The 19,729-nt window shown below is 40.7% G+C and overlaps 1 protein-coding gene across 1 annotated transcript in view; it reads right to left on the minus strand.

Annotated features, from left to right (window-relative positions):
• RBMS3 (RNA binding motif single stranded interacting protein 3) overlaps window positions 1–19,729 on the minus strand; it is a 782,080-nt gene that overhangs the window by 72,342 nt on the left and 690,009 nt on the right. Inside the window, exons 11-12 of the mRNA XM_038392245.2 lie at window positions 10,467–10,513; window positions 1,660–1,756 (exon numbers count right to left, since the gene is read on the minus strand). Coding sequence (XP_038248173.2) covers window positions 1,660–1,756; window positions 10,467–10,513 — 144 coding nt within the window. The remainder of the gene's footprint in view (window positions 1–1,659; window positions 1,757–10,466; window positions 10,514–19,729) is intronic.

A 19,729-nucleotide genomic window follows, 5' to 3' on the forward strand; every position in this document is an offset into this window, starting at 1 on the left:
ATGGGGAGACAAAATTCATTTATGTCTTGTAATCTTATTGGCATAGAAACTTTCAGATCCCATTCAGTAATGTTTCTGCCATGTTCAGGAATCTGAAAGACAGCCATACTATCTATGCTCCCCTGTTTTATCCAATGAAGCGTGTTATCCAATAGATGGTACAGTAGGTGCAAACTTTAAATAAAATTTTCAAAAGCTCTTTAGTGCCATCGTGTTTAAGTCCTAGTTTCAAAAGTGACTTATGTACCTCAGAAAGTAATTCTGAAAGTCTCATTCAAAGCTTGGGAAAAGGGGATGCTAGGCCATTTAAGAGATTTTGAAAATTTTACCTTTTGTGCTGCCATTTGGAAGTTATCTCGGTAAGAGAACATCTGCTTGAAAAATTTTACATACACTTCACGTTTAAGAATTCTGAGTTGTGGAGTAGAGTGAGGTTTAATTAATTTTACTCTGGAGATTTGATTTTCAATCTCCTTTCCTGTACAAACTAAAATAATGTTGGTATCTCAACGTAGTGGTAGTATCCTGCAGACATTTTCTTCATCTAAAAAAAAAAACAACAACCCAAAAACAACAACAACAAAAAATCCCAAATGTAGTTTTGCAAGTCTGGTGGAATTTTCTGAAGCAGGTGCCAGGATTGGAAGAGCAGCGAGGCTGCAGGTCGGAACTGACTGGTAGGGGGAAGAGCACATAACACTTGCACTGTACCTGATTAAAGTAAGTGCCAGAAGTTTCTCACTTTCATGACCATTAAATTCAACCATAAATATTTAAAGAAAACAACCCCAGATAACAATGAAAATTATCTACCTCAGTAAGTTTTAGGGATATGTTTTGTGCATGGTTTCAACTCTGATGGCCTGACAAAAGTGTTCCTCACTATAACGTGGGAAAAACTCAATAGTTTTGCTCCTCAAATCAATAACAGCTAGCTATATAATGGATGTGTTCCACTCCAAAAATATTGCCCGCAAATAAATCTATGCAGCAATGTTTTAACATCACCTCAGAAAAGCCATCCTGCCACAGCAAGGATTTCACAATGGAAACTTGATATAGAAAAAGGAGACCTGGACTATTTTGGGGCCACTGGGAGGAATTGGTGAGAACAGAAACTCCAAAATACACAATGGGTGGGAGCCTGAAGACATCTATAAAATCTGTGTTCCCCCAATGCCTTGCTTTGCTGGGTGCTACTCAAGAGGAATGTGAGCTGCTAATGGAGGTCACTGAGGCAAGTACAGCTGAGAGCAAAAGGTCAAAACATGATCAAGAGAAACTAAATGACTAAAAAGGTACATTCTCTAAAATTCGGCCAATGAAAAGAAACCGTAATGACTAAACATCTCATTAAGCATGACAAACTTTTGCTCGTGTCAACTGAAAATGAAGGAAAATGCTGAGCACTTGAAAAACGGATTGAAATAGGACAAAAGCATGGTGGCTTTTATTACATAGTGTAAAGAATCCAGAAAATGCTTGATACCCTACACTAAGTGGAACTTGAGTGCTACTAAAAAAGCCTTGGTTTAAAGCATGAGTAAAATGTGCAGGCGCACACACAATTTTCTGCTGCATACGTTTTGCCTTTGTCCACATCCAAAACATCATCATCAAGTGGGGGTACATACTGAGATGCATGCAAATCTGACATACCTGATATGTAGAAACAGGGGAAGCAGCAATGAATGGCGTGATAGATGTCTGTGGAATCATGCGGTTTGTTGCAATACTGTACGGTGAGGAATAAAATCTGGAAACAGAAAACAAAAGGAAGATTCTTGAGGCTCTTGATAGCCAGACTCCAATTAACTGATCCACTGCCACCACTGGGCAAAGACAATTATATCTTTTTCTCTCCAGAACAGTAATAAAAAAAGATGATGTGGCTCTATGAATTTTGTCAGTTTTCTCCCTCCCGCTCAATGTCACTATCAAGACCATTTGCAGAAGACATCATTTTTTCCTCTACACCTACAGAAAGCATTAAGAAGCATAGAATTGTGGAAAACCCTCCTTCAGAAATGGAGAAAGAAGCTATTTGAAATGCAAAATGTGGTTGATTTTCCAGAGTACAATCTAGTATAGGAAAACTCCTTGGACCATATCAAAGACACTGATATTGATCTCATTTATGCATACGGTAACTATTTTCTCTCAAATCTGAATAGTTCAATGTTGATGATAATATATTCTATGCATATTCCCTCAGTTTGCTTATTAAGGGATAGCTGCAATTACTGGACACACTGGTTAAGATTTTCATATCAATCTAGAAGAGGTAAATGCATCTCTTCCATTGAAATTAATCAAAGGTATGTGTCTAACTCCCCCAGTTGTATGCAGTATAGTTGTAGCAGTATCAGTCCCAGGATTTTAGAGAAACAAGATAGGCGAGGTGATGTATTTTATTGGACCAACATTTGTTGTTGAGAGAGACAAGCTTTCCAACCACACAGAGCTCTTCTTCAAACCTGGGAAAGTTACCCCCAGCATCACAGCTAAATGCAAGGTGGAACAGATTGTTTAGCATAAGTAATTAGCACATATTCCAGGTAGAGTGGCTGGTTAATACCTCTGCAGTTATAGTCAAAAAGAAAGGGTTAATGAGTTACAGATTGTTGTAATAAGCCATAAATCCAGTGACTGTTGTAATAAGCCATAAATCCATGATACATGATTTTTAATGTCTAGCAGAGTTATCCATTTAAGTTCCCAGCAGAGGTGATGCGTGGGGAGCATGTGGGGTCTAGTGCCCCCACAGATTTCTGTGAGTGCACAGGCAGTGCCCCTAACTCAGGCTGATCAGAGGGAATCTGCTCCCAGCACCTTCCCCAGCAACCCTGTGTGGGAGCAAAGGGGGCAGGATGGAACCACTTCTCGCACCAGCTGAGGATGGGCGCTCAGGGTCACTAACTCTGCGCAACGCAGTGGCTGTCTGTGAGAGAGGCCAGCTGGGGAGGCAGTGGTGGCCCTCCCGCTCTGCTCCCTGCCTGGGCCAGGCTGTCGGGGATAGGGAACAAGCCAGTCACAGCCCCCCAATCCTCTGCACATTTCTGGCTTGCTGAGGTATCTGTGAGGACGCTGGAGCTCCGGGGAGACACTGTGGGTCTCCTCGGGCCACGGGCACATGCTCCCTGCTCCTGTGCCCCCCACCACCAGGAGCCGGTGGGATTTGCTGCCCTGCCCCATGGAAGTCGAGCTGAAAGGTTCCTCCCAGAGGCAACGCATGGGGTGGTCACGTGCACCCATTTTACGCTGTGCTCCTCACTATCAGCAGGCAGGAGTCTTCTCTGACTCCCAGGCTTATCTTTTGAAAGTGTTGTGCAGGTTTCCTTTGAGGATGAGGATTGATAGGTCAGATGCAGAGTAATTGCTTTGTGAAGAATGTTCACCCACACGTGACAGGTTGTTTTTGTCTAACTACTTTTGCTATATAATCTGTTCTTCCTTGCATTTAGCTGGGACGCTCGGAGTATCTTTCTCAGACTTGAAGAGCTCTGTGTGTTTCAAAAGTGTCTCTCTCTCACCAACAGAAGTTGATCCAATAAAAGATATTAACCTCTCCCACCTTGTCTAGTCTCTAACTCCCCTAGACAGCTTTGGAAAGCTCAACCTCTGATTTATTTTATTTTTTTTATTTCTACTTCAAGCCCATCACTTGAGGCATGCACTGGATATAAGTGGTGCATAGGATTTTGCAGAGACGTTTTCTGCAGAGGTGTGAATTAGAATGTATTCTCCCCCTTCCTCTGACTTCTCTTCCACTGAGGAAAGGAAATTAACAGTATCCTTCCACAACAGCCAAGCAACAAAACAACATTATCTTTTTTTACACTAGTACACTGCTTAATGATCACTTTGACAAATCAGGATTTAATACTAATCATTCTATTTAATATAGCAGATTCTGGATGAGGAGTAAAATAAATCCCTGAGTCAGGAGAATCAGGTAGGTTGGGAAAAGCAGGCTCCCTTCTTTGAACATTGGGAGAAAATGTCCAAAAATAGTGGGGGAGAAGAGAAAAGAAAGTATCTGTTTTCAGTATTTCAAATAAGATTTTAAAATAGCAAGGGCAGCAGGCTGAACTCTGGAAAAAACATAGCAATAAATTGCCATTTTTAAGAATGTCTATATTGTCTAAGAGTGCTGCCCAGACAGCTGTTCTTAAAATGTCTCCATATAACATTTTACATGTATTCTATTTATGAGATAATGAAGGAGAAGACAGATGCATTTTTTGTTAAACTGTTGTTCAGCAGGGACCGAACAGATGCTGTTATTTAAAACCAAAGAATTTTTTGAATACATTTACCTGTGACATTAGCACAATGCATATGTTTTCCCTAGTCCTGTTAGAATGCTCTGCTGACCCTAAGTGATCTGTTCCCAGTCAACGGCTAATCAGATTTCACTTTGGCCATGCTATTTTTTAGCAAATATACCAAGGCAAGCTGTAAACCATAAATGAAAACAGCAGAATTTACAGAAAACTCCATGGGGAACTAGAGAATAGAAATATAAATAAACTCACAGTAAAGAAAAACTGTAAAGGGGAAACCCTTACGAGAAAACAATGCATTTTTGTTCTTACTGTTCTATTCCTATCCATCAAACATGGAATTATATTTCACTCTCTGGGAAGTTAAAATACTGCCACTCAAGGTAAGAGCTATCAGGTGGAAGACAGTTCAGGAGAGAAACAACGTCCTATTTGATCCCCTAATGCTGATTCCCTGCTTAAGCCAATAACTCGATAGACAGCTAACCATTTCATTTTCAGCTTAGAGCTGCAGCTATGTGACTATTATATAAGCTTTTGGAATACACAGTCGGGTAATGGGAAAAATACATGCCTCTGAACTCCCCGGCCAATGCCATTTATCTGTCATGGTCTGGAATGCTTTCAAACAGGTATAATCTAAAACAAATTATCAGGGCCGTCAGAGACATTCCTAATACATCCACACCAAAACACCATGGAAGAGAAAGGAGAGACTTCTGACAGAACAAACAACTTAATAGGAAAAACAAGCCTACAGTTGTACTGTAATTTGAATGACCCTGGGACATGCTCTGCAGTGGAAAGGGGTGGAAAAGTCTCTCATCCTTCTGGGGGAGAATTCCCCCAGTGAAGAAATTGAGCTAGTCAGCTGCAGGATGTCATAGAATCATAGAATATGAGGGTCGGAAGGGACCTCAGGAGATCATCCAGTCCAATCCTCTGTCAAAGCATCTTCTGAAGCCCCCTCTGCAAGTCCAGGTGTAGACGGTATGCTGGGGCAGAACCAGGGGCTGGAAGTCATGAGGGCATAGTAGACAAGGGCAATGCTCAGTGACATTGCTGCCCAAAGGTAGGTTGGCTTGGCGTGCCATAGATTAGACAGTTCCCTAGAGCAGCTAAAGTTGCAGCAGCCCAGAACTGGGAGGTAACTTAAAGCCACCTTAGACACCTCTTTCCCTGTGTTGTGAGTAATGCACTGCCTCTCTTAGAGGAACCTCACAAACATCCCACTCAAACTCCCTCACACCCATTCACTGATGTGTAAAGGAGTCTAAACTTGTGTAACATACATGCTGTGGATCCCAAAGAAAGGGTAGGAGCGAAATGTAAAGAGCAGCTTACTCTGATGTACACTTTGCTATACTCTCCTGGCAGCTGCTTTTTTTGCTCTGCTTTTCTCTGTGACCTCTTAATTTTGGTGACACCACAAACTTCTTTAGACTTAACTTGAGGAGATGTGAGGTGACAGTTGCATTTTGGTGAGTGTGAGACTGAATGCCTACATCTAATGGAATCTTGGAATCTTAGCTGCCAATGTATACACTGGAGTGGTGGTGATGGGTGGGGGGAAGGGGCTGGCAGAAGGTACAGGTGACACCAGCTTTGACTCCTTTTTGGCCCTTCTAGACTCACCACTGAATTTGGTCCCCAAATCCACTGGCATTGGAAAGCACAGTACTTTACCAGAATTGTAGATTTTGAGGTAATCGACCTATATGTTCTGGGGTGCATTCTCAAAGACTGAGGCTTAGCCTCTCTTTCTGCAGGTGCAATTTGCACACACAAAATCATTTGCAGGTGCACATCAGAATTACTGCAATCAAGTTGCTATAGATGCACATATCTCCAACTCAAAAACGAAGTGCAACAATTTTGCAGTTGCAAACTGCATCTGCAAAGTGGAGACTGCTCTTTCGTTCAAAAAAAAAAAAGAAAAGGATCTTTTGTATGTGGATATTATGTGCACAGAGAAAACACATTCACCCACACACCTCGTTACAGGTAAGGAGAGATTTTATAAATCACCTTAATAGAACTGTGTTCACGATAAGGGGATACCAGATATCTGGCACATAGGACAGGCAGCGCTCTGAGGGAAGTTTTTGTTGTCTAATAGCTCACATATTTCATTCCTATCTCAAAAAAGCAAGTTGGATTGGGAGATTTGACTCTTTGTATGTCACTGCAAAAATGTCAATATGCTTACTATCCTATGGGAGAATGTGCAACCTTTTGCATAGAACGTGCACAATGGCAAGACCTTATTTGCACAGAAATAAACACCATTTGCTCATGCCTCAAGCCCATAGGCAGTACTGAAAAAGTCAGATTCATGAATAGCATCCTGGGGCTAACATAATGTAAGAGTATTACCAAGCATTATCACAGCAGCAAGTTTCCATTGCAATAAGCCACAGAGTCAGCTCTCAGTGATGGAAAACACCACTCTGAGTATCGAGCCCCTTGCTCTTCAAATCCATGGTATAGACCCCCAGATATCAATATTAAACTGATACAGTATGCTGCAATCTTACACTCAAAACAGGACTAAAACCTCAGCAACATTTTAAATGAATGCAAATAGAAGACTTTTGTATTCCCTTGTACAAGTGCATTAAACAACTAATAGTAATATAATGAATTGTAACACTGATAAGGTAGCACTACCTACTGCTCCCTGAAAAAAAATCCAAGTGCCTTTATAAATGCAGTTCAAGAAAGCCTGATTATAAGACAGAAAAGGCAGAGAGAGATTGAGAGAGGAATAGAGCTTCTGTACCACAGTGTGCTGTGACTGGTACTTCAGATGTTCATATTGCATTGTTATGGTACACTAAGGGCCTGATTCTCCACTCCATTACACCAGTTTTATGCTGGTGTAACTCCATTGATTTTAATGGAGTTCCACTGGCATAAAAACAGTGTAATGGAATGGAGAATCAAGCCCTATAACTTAATAGTCTCAAAAGAGAATGATCCATTACTTTGTGGAGGAGACAGCTTAGTTTTTGTTTTTGTTGAAAAGCTTCTCATTTTTTTACTTCTGCTATGGATTTTAAAAGAAAATATACAATCATACAGTAATCAAACTTACAGTACCATTCAGTGATTGGACTGAATCCCATTTTTGTCATCAGAAGAACACACAGCTCCTGAGTTAGTGTCCAAACTCACTCCTTTTCTTAAGGTTTGGCTCTGCTGATAAGTCAAAAGCAATACCATAACCTAAACTCCAGCTCTTCCGTGAGCTTTCCAGGGCCACCTCTGTCCTAGCTGCCTCTCTCTACACAGCCTCTCCCACATTCCTCATATCCTGTGTGGAGTTAGTAAATTGCACCTACCAAAATGAATCAGAAGAAGTTCAGCAGCTTTATGCAGGATTCTAAGACTTGCTAACAGGTACGGTCAACCTTCTTAGGGGTTAGTTTTATCAGTAACTCAAATCTCATCCTAGGCTTCCTCCTTGAGCTTGGCTGTCCCTAGGTTTTCCCTCCTCTGACCTCATGATCCTGTTGCCTCTCCTTTGAAAGCCACTCCACCTCTGTTTCAGAGTAGCAGCCGTGTTAGTCTGTATTCGCAAAAAGAAAAGGAGTACTTATGGCACCTTAGAGACTAACAAATTTATTTGAGCATAAGCTTTCGTGAGCTACAGCTCACTTCATCGGATGCATTCGGTGGAATGCATCCGATGCATCCGATGAAGTGAGCTGTAGCTCACAAAAGCTTATGCTCAAGTAAATTTGTTAGTCTCTAAGGTGCCACAAGTACTCCTTTTCTTTCCACCTCTGTTGTAAGCCATGTGTTGTTAATAAGCCACACCTCTCAAATAAATCAGCTGGATTTTACCATTTTTGTACAGAGCTCCAACACTTGTTAACCTGGGTCCCTTGAATAGGCCTGCCCAATCTTGCTACAAGCACAAGTATAATGTCTTGCTTTTGCAAGTACTGGAGTATATTCTCAACTTGATGTTCAGACTTTAGCTGCTCATCTCCCATTATTGCTAAAGAATTACACAACAAGAATACTCGTTACCTGAAAAATTGTGCTAAAATACAGTGTGTGATACAGTCCATCATACCTGAACATATTGAATCATATTTGTTCACCAGCCAAATATTAAGATGCTCTACACTTAAGCAGGCACAAATCCCATGAGCTAGTTTTTCATTGCAGTTACCCAAGACAGCAATGCAACAAAATACATACCATCAAATATGCAAGTATGCATGCGAAAAATGATACAGAATTGCATCCATATGAAGTATAGAGACTAATAGATGAATTGTGGAGGAGTTAAAAAGAAATAATTGAAACAAGGGGTAGTGATGTTATTAAGGTGACAGTAGAGACATCTTACTTTTATGATATGTCCAGTACCCAAAGATGGAATACCTACTATATAATTCACTGTGGGTCAACCATGGTTTTCTACATATTAATAAGTACTTCTGATGACACTTCATTCAATCAGACTATTGCCATATGAGCATTTTGAGTGAGACCTTCTTATATTAATCAAATTGAAAATGTAATGAGCCTCTAGGAAAAGAGAAAGGTCAAGAGCAGGAATTAATTGCTAATATATGATAAAGAAGTCCTATATTGTTATTTATTTTATATTTTTCAAATAAAAGAACATTTAAAAAATGAAAAACTGGAATTTTCCATTGGACAATGCATTGGAGAATACATTTTTCCCCCAAAAAGCAACAATCTTCAAGCAACTGGGCAATCCAAATGCCTGAATGGTATTGGGTCCTCTGTGATACAAATAATGTGTGGATTTGAAATAACTTTCACTATAACATGACTGAATTTTACAGATCATCATAGAATTAAACATAAAAGGATGTTAGTCACTTTGAGTCAATGAAATTACAATTCCCAATATGTTCATGTCATTGACACATAGAAATTATTTTTAATTAAAAACCAATTGTTTTGATGATACACTAGTGGATTATGAACTTTGATGATTTTATTTTAAACATGGCTAACAGGGTGCTACCAGCTGAAAAGTGCACAGTACCACAGAGAACAAGTCAGGAAAGAAATGGATTTGTTCAAGAAAGAAAGAGATTTCCACACATGACCAGAACTAAAAACACCAGAGTTCAAATCAGGGTTTTGAAAAATCTCCCTTTGGGGTCTTGGGTAAGTTGCTTTATTGCCCTGCCTTATCATCTTTATCCCCAAAATGAAAATCTACCTCGGAGGGATGCCATTTGTAAAGTCAACTGAAGTTGAAAAGTGTTAACTATTATCATCAATTTGTTTTCCAATATTTGGAATGTTTGTTTTTAAACATTTAAGCTATGCTCTAAGAAATACTGAAAAACAAAACAAGAGTTTCTAATGTTTCATATCTTTTTCCCTTCATGGGAGACAGATCCAAGATGATAGTCGCTAAAGTGCTTGTATGGAATTTAGTGAGGTCTACCAAGACTCACAAATTTCCCACACTTTTAACTGATGATAATGTAGAATGCAATTATTACAATCAACATCTCTTTGGTTAAACTGGCACTGTGAAATATTTTAGACGCAAAACACATGCTATTTTAAAACCATCATAATCTGGCTGGAAATTTTAAACCCAACAAATAATAGGAGGTGTAATCAGGTGGTCAGATAGTTAATGACTGAAGTAGGCAGGCACATTTCAAAAATTGCACCTTCAATTATTTGTCTCAGGAAGTTGTGGGTGAAAAATGAAGGTGAGCATAGTTTATAAGTCTAGCCTAAATCTCTTTTGCTCAAAAACTAATCTAAGGCTTTGTCTTCAGCCTTTTTATTCAGGCAATGCTGTGACAGCAATCCAGCTAGCAGAAGAAACTCAGATTAAGTAACAATCTTATTACACAAACCATGCTGGCATTCTCAATAATTATTTTAACTAAAATGAAGTCAATAAAGGGAAAAAACAGTGTTTGCCAAATGGAGATGGAAACTATTCGGAAAAGAAACTTCTTGTTTAAGTAGATATTACACAAAACAGAGAATAAAAACAAAAATGAAAACTATGAAATGTACTTGCCAATGCACACTGACCTAGTTTATAAAAAGATTATTAGATGAATTTGCTTCTGAATGAGTTTCACTGCAGGAAGAGAAACTGAAAAGAGAGCCCTGCAAATAATTTTAAAAAGGAATTGAAAAGCATATGTTACTTACCCATTCTGTATAGCAGCTGTTGGATCATAGGTCAAAGCCATGCCAGCCTGCACATAGTTAGGGGAAAAAACAGATTTTTACTCTAGCTGTAGACAAAATGGCATTAAACATTCTTTTACAATTCCATTTAACATGCATTCAGTTTTGATGTACAGTGACTTAGGTCCACAAAGAAAGCTAAAATTTCTCACAGTAGTTTGGAAAGTCGGGTTACCTTCCTTGACAGAGATTTCCCCAGCCTATTGGTTGGGCTAGTATTTTTGCTATCCTCTCCCTATACCATCCTAAGCCAAATTGTGCTCTTAATTACACCAGTATAAATCAATAACTCCACTGTAATCAATGGACTTACTCCACATTTATCCTGGTATAACTGAGGGCCAAGTTCTGCTACCTCCCAATGAGTTCATAAATAGATTCAGACTGGGTATGAAAGAGTTAAGCTTAGGAACAGCTACATTTTCTTTCAAAGACCACACCTTCTATGGCCAGATCACTCTATGATTTCTCTGTACTGTCAGCAGCAGTTGTAGTTTGTTGTCTGGGACAAGTAACACTGAATCTCTGCAGTCAAGCAGAAAAGCATAATCAAAAAAATGTGCTGATTACTTTATAAAATATTTTAGATATTTTAAAATATTAAATATATATTTAAATATTATAATATTAAATATTAAAATAAAAATGGCTGTCTAAAGAATTTGTTAAAGTGCTACACACTGCCTTTCTGCTATCAGTCACCAAATCCAGGCGGTAATCCGACAAATCCAGGCGGTAATTACTACAGGATCAGATGGTGACCTATGTGGAATGAGCTGGCAATGTCAAAGCAGCTACTAGTTAACAACTGTCTACATCACTGTTAGCAAACGTGTCGGCAGGCTCAGCAGAAAAGCCAGGGATGGGACAGAGATGGAGAATGAACTAGCCCCCTCACTCCTCCAGGCAGTACTTTTGTTCAGGGCTGAGGCAGACTGGCAGGACAGTTTGGGAAGCACAAGCTCCTCACCATGTTGTGCCACCACTTGAATATCCAGAGATGACAACCCACCTCCTCTCATTACCACTACATTCATTTGCATTTTTCTTTAAACAGAGGACATTTATTTTTAAAAAGTTTGTGTGTTTTAAAGTTCTGCACGAGATGTGAGGATCTGACATGGGAGAGAGAGGACAAGGAGGGAGGGGAGAAGGTAGATGCTCCCCAGGCTCAGCTGACGAGCAGACCTTCTTTAAAAGGATTCCAGGGTGTGGAAGATCTCTATGGAAAAGTGGACATAAGCTTACACTGTAATAACTGTACTGCAAGTTCCACGTTGTTGACAGGGCATTGCCAGGTCTTATCTATCTAAATATTTACAAGGAACAAGCACTGTTACTATCTGAGCACCTGCCCCATCCCACAGGGATCAGTAAAGGGGGATGGTGCATAGGCTTAATGAGCCTGAGCCTGGTCCTGCTTCTGTACAGGCAGGGGATGATCCAGGCAGGACTGTGGTGACAACAGGGCACAGAATGTTTGGTTGGAGACGGTTTTCTGAAAGGCTGAGTTAACACAAAAGCAGCACCTTGGTCTACAATGTGACCGGCTGTGTTTTCAGAAACAAAAAAGCATTTATTTTCAAATAAAAGCTTTGAATTCAAAGCATCATACTGTTCCACTAACATGGCACTGTGCAATCTGGAACGGGTTTTTCTTCACTCGAGGTTACAATCAGTCCCGGATGCTGGGGCAAGTTTTCGTTTTGTTTTGTTCATTGAAAACGTCGCTGTTTCAATGAGATCTATACAAAGTTATGTGGAAGCTGTCCCAGGAGACTAAATCCATGAATATGTGGCTAATATTTTTAAATAAGTGTGATTTCTTTTTTCACTTGAGTCATAGCAAAAAATGGCTGAAGAACATTTCTTCAAACTTAATTTAAAAAACCCCATAGTTCGGTTGAGTCCTAAAACTGAAAAATTCAGCCTAAAAAATGGAAATAGCCTAGAAAATTGTGAGCATCCAAAATAGTGGCAACTATTCACAACCTTAATTCTCAGAACTACTACCAACAAAACCTTTGTGTGTGTGTGTGCGTGCGCGCACAAGCATGTCCATCTGTCTGGAATTTGAAATAATCATTATTTGGAATCCCTAAATATATAAAATTTAACAAAATATATGATGGTAGAGACATAACAGATGTTTTGTCATGTGTTCAGCATGATCCGCTTAACTCACCCATTGCTTCTCCATTCCTTTATACCATTCCATTCCTTTCTGCTTCCTCTGTGTATCATATTGTTTAGAATAGTCACATTGCCCAGAAGTGGAAAGTTTTCCCAGAACACTGCCAATAACACTTGTATTATAACCAAATGTATTTTGCCTGTGATACATTTTAGAAACTTTTTTTACAGTTGTAAAATTTGTTATTGGTGCTACTTTTTAATATCCCTCTACTAGAAAAGACAACTTAATTAGCATGTACAAGCCCTGCAGGGACAGAAAAAATAGTTCTAACACATTTTTAAACCTCTAAGAATAACTTTAGAGATTTTCTGTAAATCATGGTGTTTTAAAACTTTAATATTCCATGCAACCCCTGCTCAAGGCTGAAAACAAATGCTATAAACCCTTGGAAAGGAGGGATCCCAAAGGGTAAGGCAGGGGTTGTTAGATTTGATAGTCATGACATATACAACCTTAAAACTGTCTTTGGATCATAAATTAATATTGTACCTCCAACACCCTGGATCAATGCAATTTGGAGATAAAATTCCAGTATGGGGGAAAAAGGAGGAAATATAAAAATGAATAAATATAAAAAAAAGTCTGTTTGCCAGCTTCTCGGAAGTTAACGATGTTAAAAACAGTTTCAGTAGAGACTGATTGGCAAACAGAGTACACCTGAGGCAGGCAAAGTACATTTATTATGTAGTTACAGGTATTTTTCCCATGGATATTTAAACAAATTTTTATGGGTCAGATCTTCAGTTGGTGCAAACTGCCATAACTTCATGGATCAATCTATCTATCTATCTACCCATCCATCCACCTGCCCCATCACACACAGACACTCCCTTGCATATGTTACCATCACATTCCTAGCTTCTATGTGTACTACAGGAATACTGTGAACATTATCTGCTTGAAAAAGCAAAAATGTAAAAAGCCAGATTCTGATACCCTTATTCCAGACTGAATAGTACAGGGCATACTTGTGCAGTAAGGTGATCAACCTTTTAACTAAAAATTTTTAAAGATGACCACTGTACATTTTACTATTACATTTGCCACTAAGCGAAAGCTTCGCATTAGATAGCCAGGCAAGAAAAATACATGCTTCAGTGATATATTTTGCCTAGTAGTACACCTAACACAATATCACTAACATTCCGCACCTCTGAACAGTTTCAAAGAGCTGCCATTTCAAACAGCTGCAAAACAGAGAATTGTTTACTTGTTTCCCAGCAAATTGTGTAATTCTCCCTACAAAATTGTACTGGCCTGAGGCCCAAGAGAGCAAATAATCATCCTGCACCAGTGACAGGTTTACAGTCTGAAGTTTCATGACTCATCAGGGCTAGAAATTGATGAGTAACTATAGCCTATGTGAAAACCATCCATTGTTTTCTCCATAATACAATAACCAGAATATTGAAAACACCAGGTAAATTATTTGAGGGATAGCATCAGACTTCCATCCAATGATGATGCACATTGCTGGAAGGATGTTCTCAAGAACAAAGAGATGAAGGCCACATAATTTTTTCCTGTTCCTCAGCTGTGTGAAGTAGTGAATACTGTCTTCCAAGTTTTTTCATCCATCACTATGACTTATGTTGCAGCGAGGGGATAGTGTCTCCTTCATTCTATTAGCAGTGGCACTAATGATGAAATACTAGCTGAAACCCCAGACAGTTATTTATCAGGTAGTTTTTTGGGTTACTGAATATTTGGACCACAGATTTTCAACACCAGATAGGGCTGATGGTGGGACCATACTTTGCTGTTTATTGATCTTTTTGGTGACTGTGTACTTTTGGGTACCCCAGATTTTCAATATCTAACCAGTTCAAAAATTAAATTAAAATCAAAGGGTAGCATTGGCAATTATTATTGTTAATAATAATAAACAACTTCCTGGGTGACTAGAGAATGAGTAGGCTTAGGATATCACAAACTCCACAGAAGTGAAAACAGATTCACTGATGGGGAAGTGATTTTTTTATTTAGTCTGTTTAAATCTCTGTTCATTTGTTTTTCTTAACAACTTTTGGAATTCAAATGCCTCATGAACAGTTAGAAGAAAGGTCATTATGTTAAAGATTCAACATCCCCTCCTCTTCCCTTCAGGGCTAAGAGAGTTCCTAACCCACCTTGCTGGCTCTTCCACTGAAGATCTCCATTGAAACAGAGAAGACAAGACTTAATATTTGAAAGGTAAAAAAACAGAAAAAAACCAACAAAAACAATCTAAGAATTCACTACATCTACTAATTTTGCAGACGACTAGTCTATTAGGATGGCCAGACATCCAGTTTTAGACTTGAACACCCGGTCAAAAAGGGACCCTGGCAGCTCCGGTCAGCACTGCTGAACGGGATGTTAAATGTCCGGTCGGCGGCACAGCGAAGCTAAAGCAGGCTGCCTGCCTGCCCTGACTCTGGGCAGCTCCCCAGAAGCAGCCAGCATGTCCGATCCCTAAGCACAGGGGCCATCAGGGAAGCTCCGCATGCTGCCCCCGCCCCCAGCACCAGCTCTGCGGCTCTCATTGTCCGGGAACTACAGCCAATGGGAGTTGCGGGGGTGGCGCCTTCTGGGTGTGGGCAGCATGCAGAGCCCCCTGGCCCCTCCGTCTAGGGGCCAGACATGCCGGCTGCTTCCGGGAGCAGCATGGAACCCGGGCAGGCAGGGAGCCTGCTTTAGCCCCGCTGCGCCGCAGACAGGGAGCTATCTGAGTTAAGTGCCACCCAGCCGAGCCCATTCCCTAAAGCCCCTGCCCCAGTTCGGAACCTCCTCCCACACCCTAACTCCCTCCCAGAACCCACATCCCAACCCACACCCAAACTCCTTGCCCCAGGTCAGAACCCCATCCCACACCCACACTCCCTCCCACAGTTCAACCCTCTTCCCCAGCCCTGAGCCCCCTTCTGCACCACAACTCCCTACCTCAGCTCTGAGCCCCCTCCTGAACCCCACACCCCCTCCCGCACCTCAACCCCAGCCATGAGCCCCGTCCCACACCCAAATTCCCTCCCAGAGCCCGCACTCCACACTCCCTCCTGCACTTCAACCCTCTACCCCAGCCCTGAGCCCCCTCCTGGAGTTTGCACCCACTCTCACACCCCAACCCCAGCCCTGAGTCCCCTCTCAGAGCCCGTACCCCCTCTCACATCCCAACCCCCTACCCCAGCCCTGAGCCCCCTCCCACACCCAAACTCCCTCCTGGAGCCTGCACACCACACTCCCTCCCACACTTCAACCTCCTGCCCCAGCCATGAGCCCCCTCCAAACCCCTTGGCCCCAGCTCAGAGCCCCCTCCTGCACCCCAAACCCCTTATCCCTGGCCCCACTCCAGAGCTCACACCCTAGCCAGAGCTTGCACCCCCTCCTGCACCTAACCCCCCTGCCCCAGCCCTGAGCCCACTCCCACACTCCAAACCCCTTGGATCCAGCCCAGAGGCCCCTCCTGAACCCCAAACCCCTCCTCCCCAGCTCCACCCCAAAGCCCACACCCACAGCAGGAGCCCTCACCCCCTCCCATACCCCAACACCTTACCCGAGCCTGGAGCCCGCTCACCCTGAACTCCTCATTTCTAGCCCCACTCTGGAGCCTGCACCCTCAGCTGGAGCCCTCACCCCCTTCTGCACCCTAACCCCCTACCCCAGCCCAGTGAAAGTGAGTGAGGGAAAGCAAGCGACGGAGGGAGGGGGGCTGGAGTGAGTGGGGTCAGAGCCTCAGGGATGGAGCGGGGTGAGGGGCAGGGCAAGGGTGTTTGGGTTCGTGCAATTAGAAAGTTGACAACCCTATAGTTTATACTAAAACACCCTATTATTGTTAGTCTGTCCTCTTCTTGCCCATTTATTGTCTGTCTCACCTACCTGTTACATCTCGTCTTTGGCATTTTAAGTTCTTTTGGGCATTTTCTTTATATTTATACAGTGCCTAGCTTGTTGGGACCCTGAGTAATTGCTCTTGGTGCTAATACAACTAAATAGCAATAACAATATTAAAACCTTTCAGGTCTTCTGTACACATTATAGCAAAGCTAAAAGGGCACAAATAATTTTTTAAATCTTCAGTTCATCTTTACATTTTTTTTTGTGGTTGATACCTAGCTACTCCTGAAATAAATATTCTCTCTACCACATATATATCTGTCAACGAATAATTTGAAAAGTGTAGATCAGTGACTATTAAAGGCACAAGGAACACCAGCTCTATGAAAACGAACTAGTTTTGATCCATGGACATTAATCATGAAAAAACACTCTAATTTTCACTAACTTCACTCTCATTTTAACTACAATGAATTGTGAAGCTTCAAAGGCATGCAAGAAAATAGGTATTTGCAATTTTGCAAGTTTTCAAAAGAATGACATTTTAAATATTTTATAATATAGTTTCCTAATTACTGATACCAGAAGATGAACAGATTCTAATGAAACTACTCATTCTGCATCTTTCTTCAAACTTAAAATCCTTCCTTGAAAAACACACAGGAAATAATAGAAAATTTTGCATGTCTCTGGAGGGCAAGGGTTGGTTTAGAAAGGAAGAAACTTGAAAACCCTCATTCAACATTCAATCTTTGCTTAATTCTACTGGCAAAAAAAATTGTGCTCAGCCTTTCTTCTCTTTGTTATGATTTAAAACATAAATGAGCAAGTTTCCCTCATTAACAAGACCCTCATTTGCATTGTGTATGTAAATTATAATTTGTGAATCACACAAAGAAATGAGTATGTTGTGGAATGATTAGTCAAAAAACCGCACATCTCAAAACCTGTGAAATAAGCCAGGTTTATTTTTTCTCTGTAGATTGTTTCTGAACTCTAAAAGCAAGGGCTATATTCTGAACAATATTTTCCTTATACAAACACAAATAAAGACCAATGCATGGTAAGGTCTAGCCATTAAATTCTGTGAAACATCCTTCATTTGTAGATTCCAAGGCCAGAAGGAACCATTGTGATCATCCAGTCTGACCTCCTGTATAACACAGGCCATAGAACTCCCCCAGAATAATTCCCAGTACATAATTTTTTAGGAAAACATTCAACCTTAATGAGAATCCACCACAACCCTTGGTAAACTGTTCTAGTGGTTAATTACTGTCACAGTTAAAAATATACACCTTATTTCCAGTCTTATTTGTCTAGCTTCAACTTCCAGCCATTGGATCATGTTACGTCTTTTGCTGCTAGACTGAAGAACCCATTATTAAATGTTTGTTCTCCATGGAGATACTTACAGACTGTAATCAAATCACACCGTAATATTCTCCATATTAAGCTATGTAGACTGAGCTCCTTGAGTTTGTGACTATAAGGCATGTTTTCTAATCCTTCAATCATTCTTATGGTTCTTCTCCAAATCCTCTCCAATTTATCAACATACTTTTTGAGTTGTGGGCACCAGAACTGAACCCAGTATTCCAGCCGTGGTTGCACCAGTGCCAAACATAGAGGAACTCCTATTAGAGATTCCCCTGTTTATGCATCCCAGGATCGTGCTAGCTTTTTTTGGCCATGGCATCATACTGGGTTCTCGTTTTCAGCTGATTATCTACCATGACCCCAAATGTTTGGGCAACAGTTTCTATAAAAAGCTATACCTTCATATTGTTACCTCCGAGACTGAATTTTCAGTTACAAACTGCCTACACCTACTATATAGATCTATCTATCTCTGCATATGCAAATCTATGGTGATATCTACATCTATCTATCTATCTATCTATCTATATACACACACCAGAGGCTACTGGTGTGAGTGAGTGTGTGTGTCTATATCTATCTATATAAATATATATTTTATAGATACCCAGATGCCCTGTGCCTCACCAGATCTGGATCCTCCACTCTCCACCCCATCATCTCTCCCACTGGCGTGGGTCCATTGGGTTCTCCAGAGGGCAGCTACTCGAAGTCAGTGGTTCTCAACCAGAGGTACACATACCCCTGGAGGTAATTAGAGGTTTTCCAGGGGTACATCAATTTATCTAGATATTTGCCTAGTTTTTCAACAGCCTACATAAAAAGCATTAGCGAAATCAGTACAAACTAAAATTTTATACAGACAATGACTTGTGTATACTGCTCTATGTACTATACACTGAAATGTAAGTACAATATTTATATTCCAATTGATTTATTTTATAATTATACGCTAAAAATTAGAAAGTCAGAAATTTTTCTGTGCTGTGACACTTGTATTTTTATGTCTGATTTTGTAAGCAAGTAGTTTTTAAGTGAGGTGACACTTGGGGTACGCAGGACAAATCAGACCCCTGAAGGGGGTACAGTAGTCTGGAAAGGTTGAGAGCCACTGCTCTAGGTATCCCGCTCCTTAAAGTGGGCATCTGCACTGAAGAGTTAGGGCTGTGGAAATATAATGCCTCCTGGAGTTGTATTCATTTCTGTGGGGAATCTCTGAGGAGACAGTGCACTGATGACATCTTCTTTCAGAACCTCGTTTTCTCCACTAAGTACCCTGCCCCCCACTTTCTTCACAGGAAGGATGTGATCTGCATCCATGGGGGCCTGTTTGGTCCTCTCTTTAATACAGTTTAGTAAACTAACATTTCTGCTACTACAATTGCCATACTTTTCTTAAAGTGTTTCCGTATCTGCTCCTGATATCTGGTAGGCCTCAAAGCACAAGGATTCTTCTTGCCTTGAGTGCAAATACTCTAACTGAAAACTCTTTTTAAGAAGGAAAAGGGCGTGGGGAACCAACAATCCAAATGAGATTTGTTTAAAATACTGTTTTAATAAAATAAGCTTACTTGGAAGGAAAGTTAACTTGGCAGCATTCTTTCCTTTGATTATTTAAAGCAGTTCTCTGTGAAAAGTTTCACCTTATTAGAAATACTCCTGAATTTGGAAAAGAAGTGGTTTTAAAAAATAAAAATAAAATAAAGTTTAGACGTGACAACTTTTAAATATACAGCAGTATACAAAAGAAACAGGACATTTCCCAGTGATGCATGCTGGGAAACACTCATTTTAATATACATGTGCTCCCTGTGCAGCTTCAAGTATTGTGAAG

The sequence above is a fragment of the Dermochelys coriacea genome, chromosome 2 (assembly GCF_009764565.3).
Source record: "Dermochelys coriacea isolate rDerCor1 chromosome 2, rDerCor1.pri.v4, whole genome shotgun sequence".
Classification (NCBI taxonomy): Eukaryota; Metazoa; Chordata; order Testudines; family Dermochelyidae; genus Dermochelys; species Dermochelys coriacea.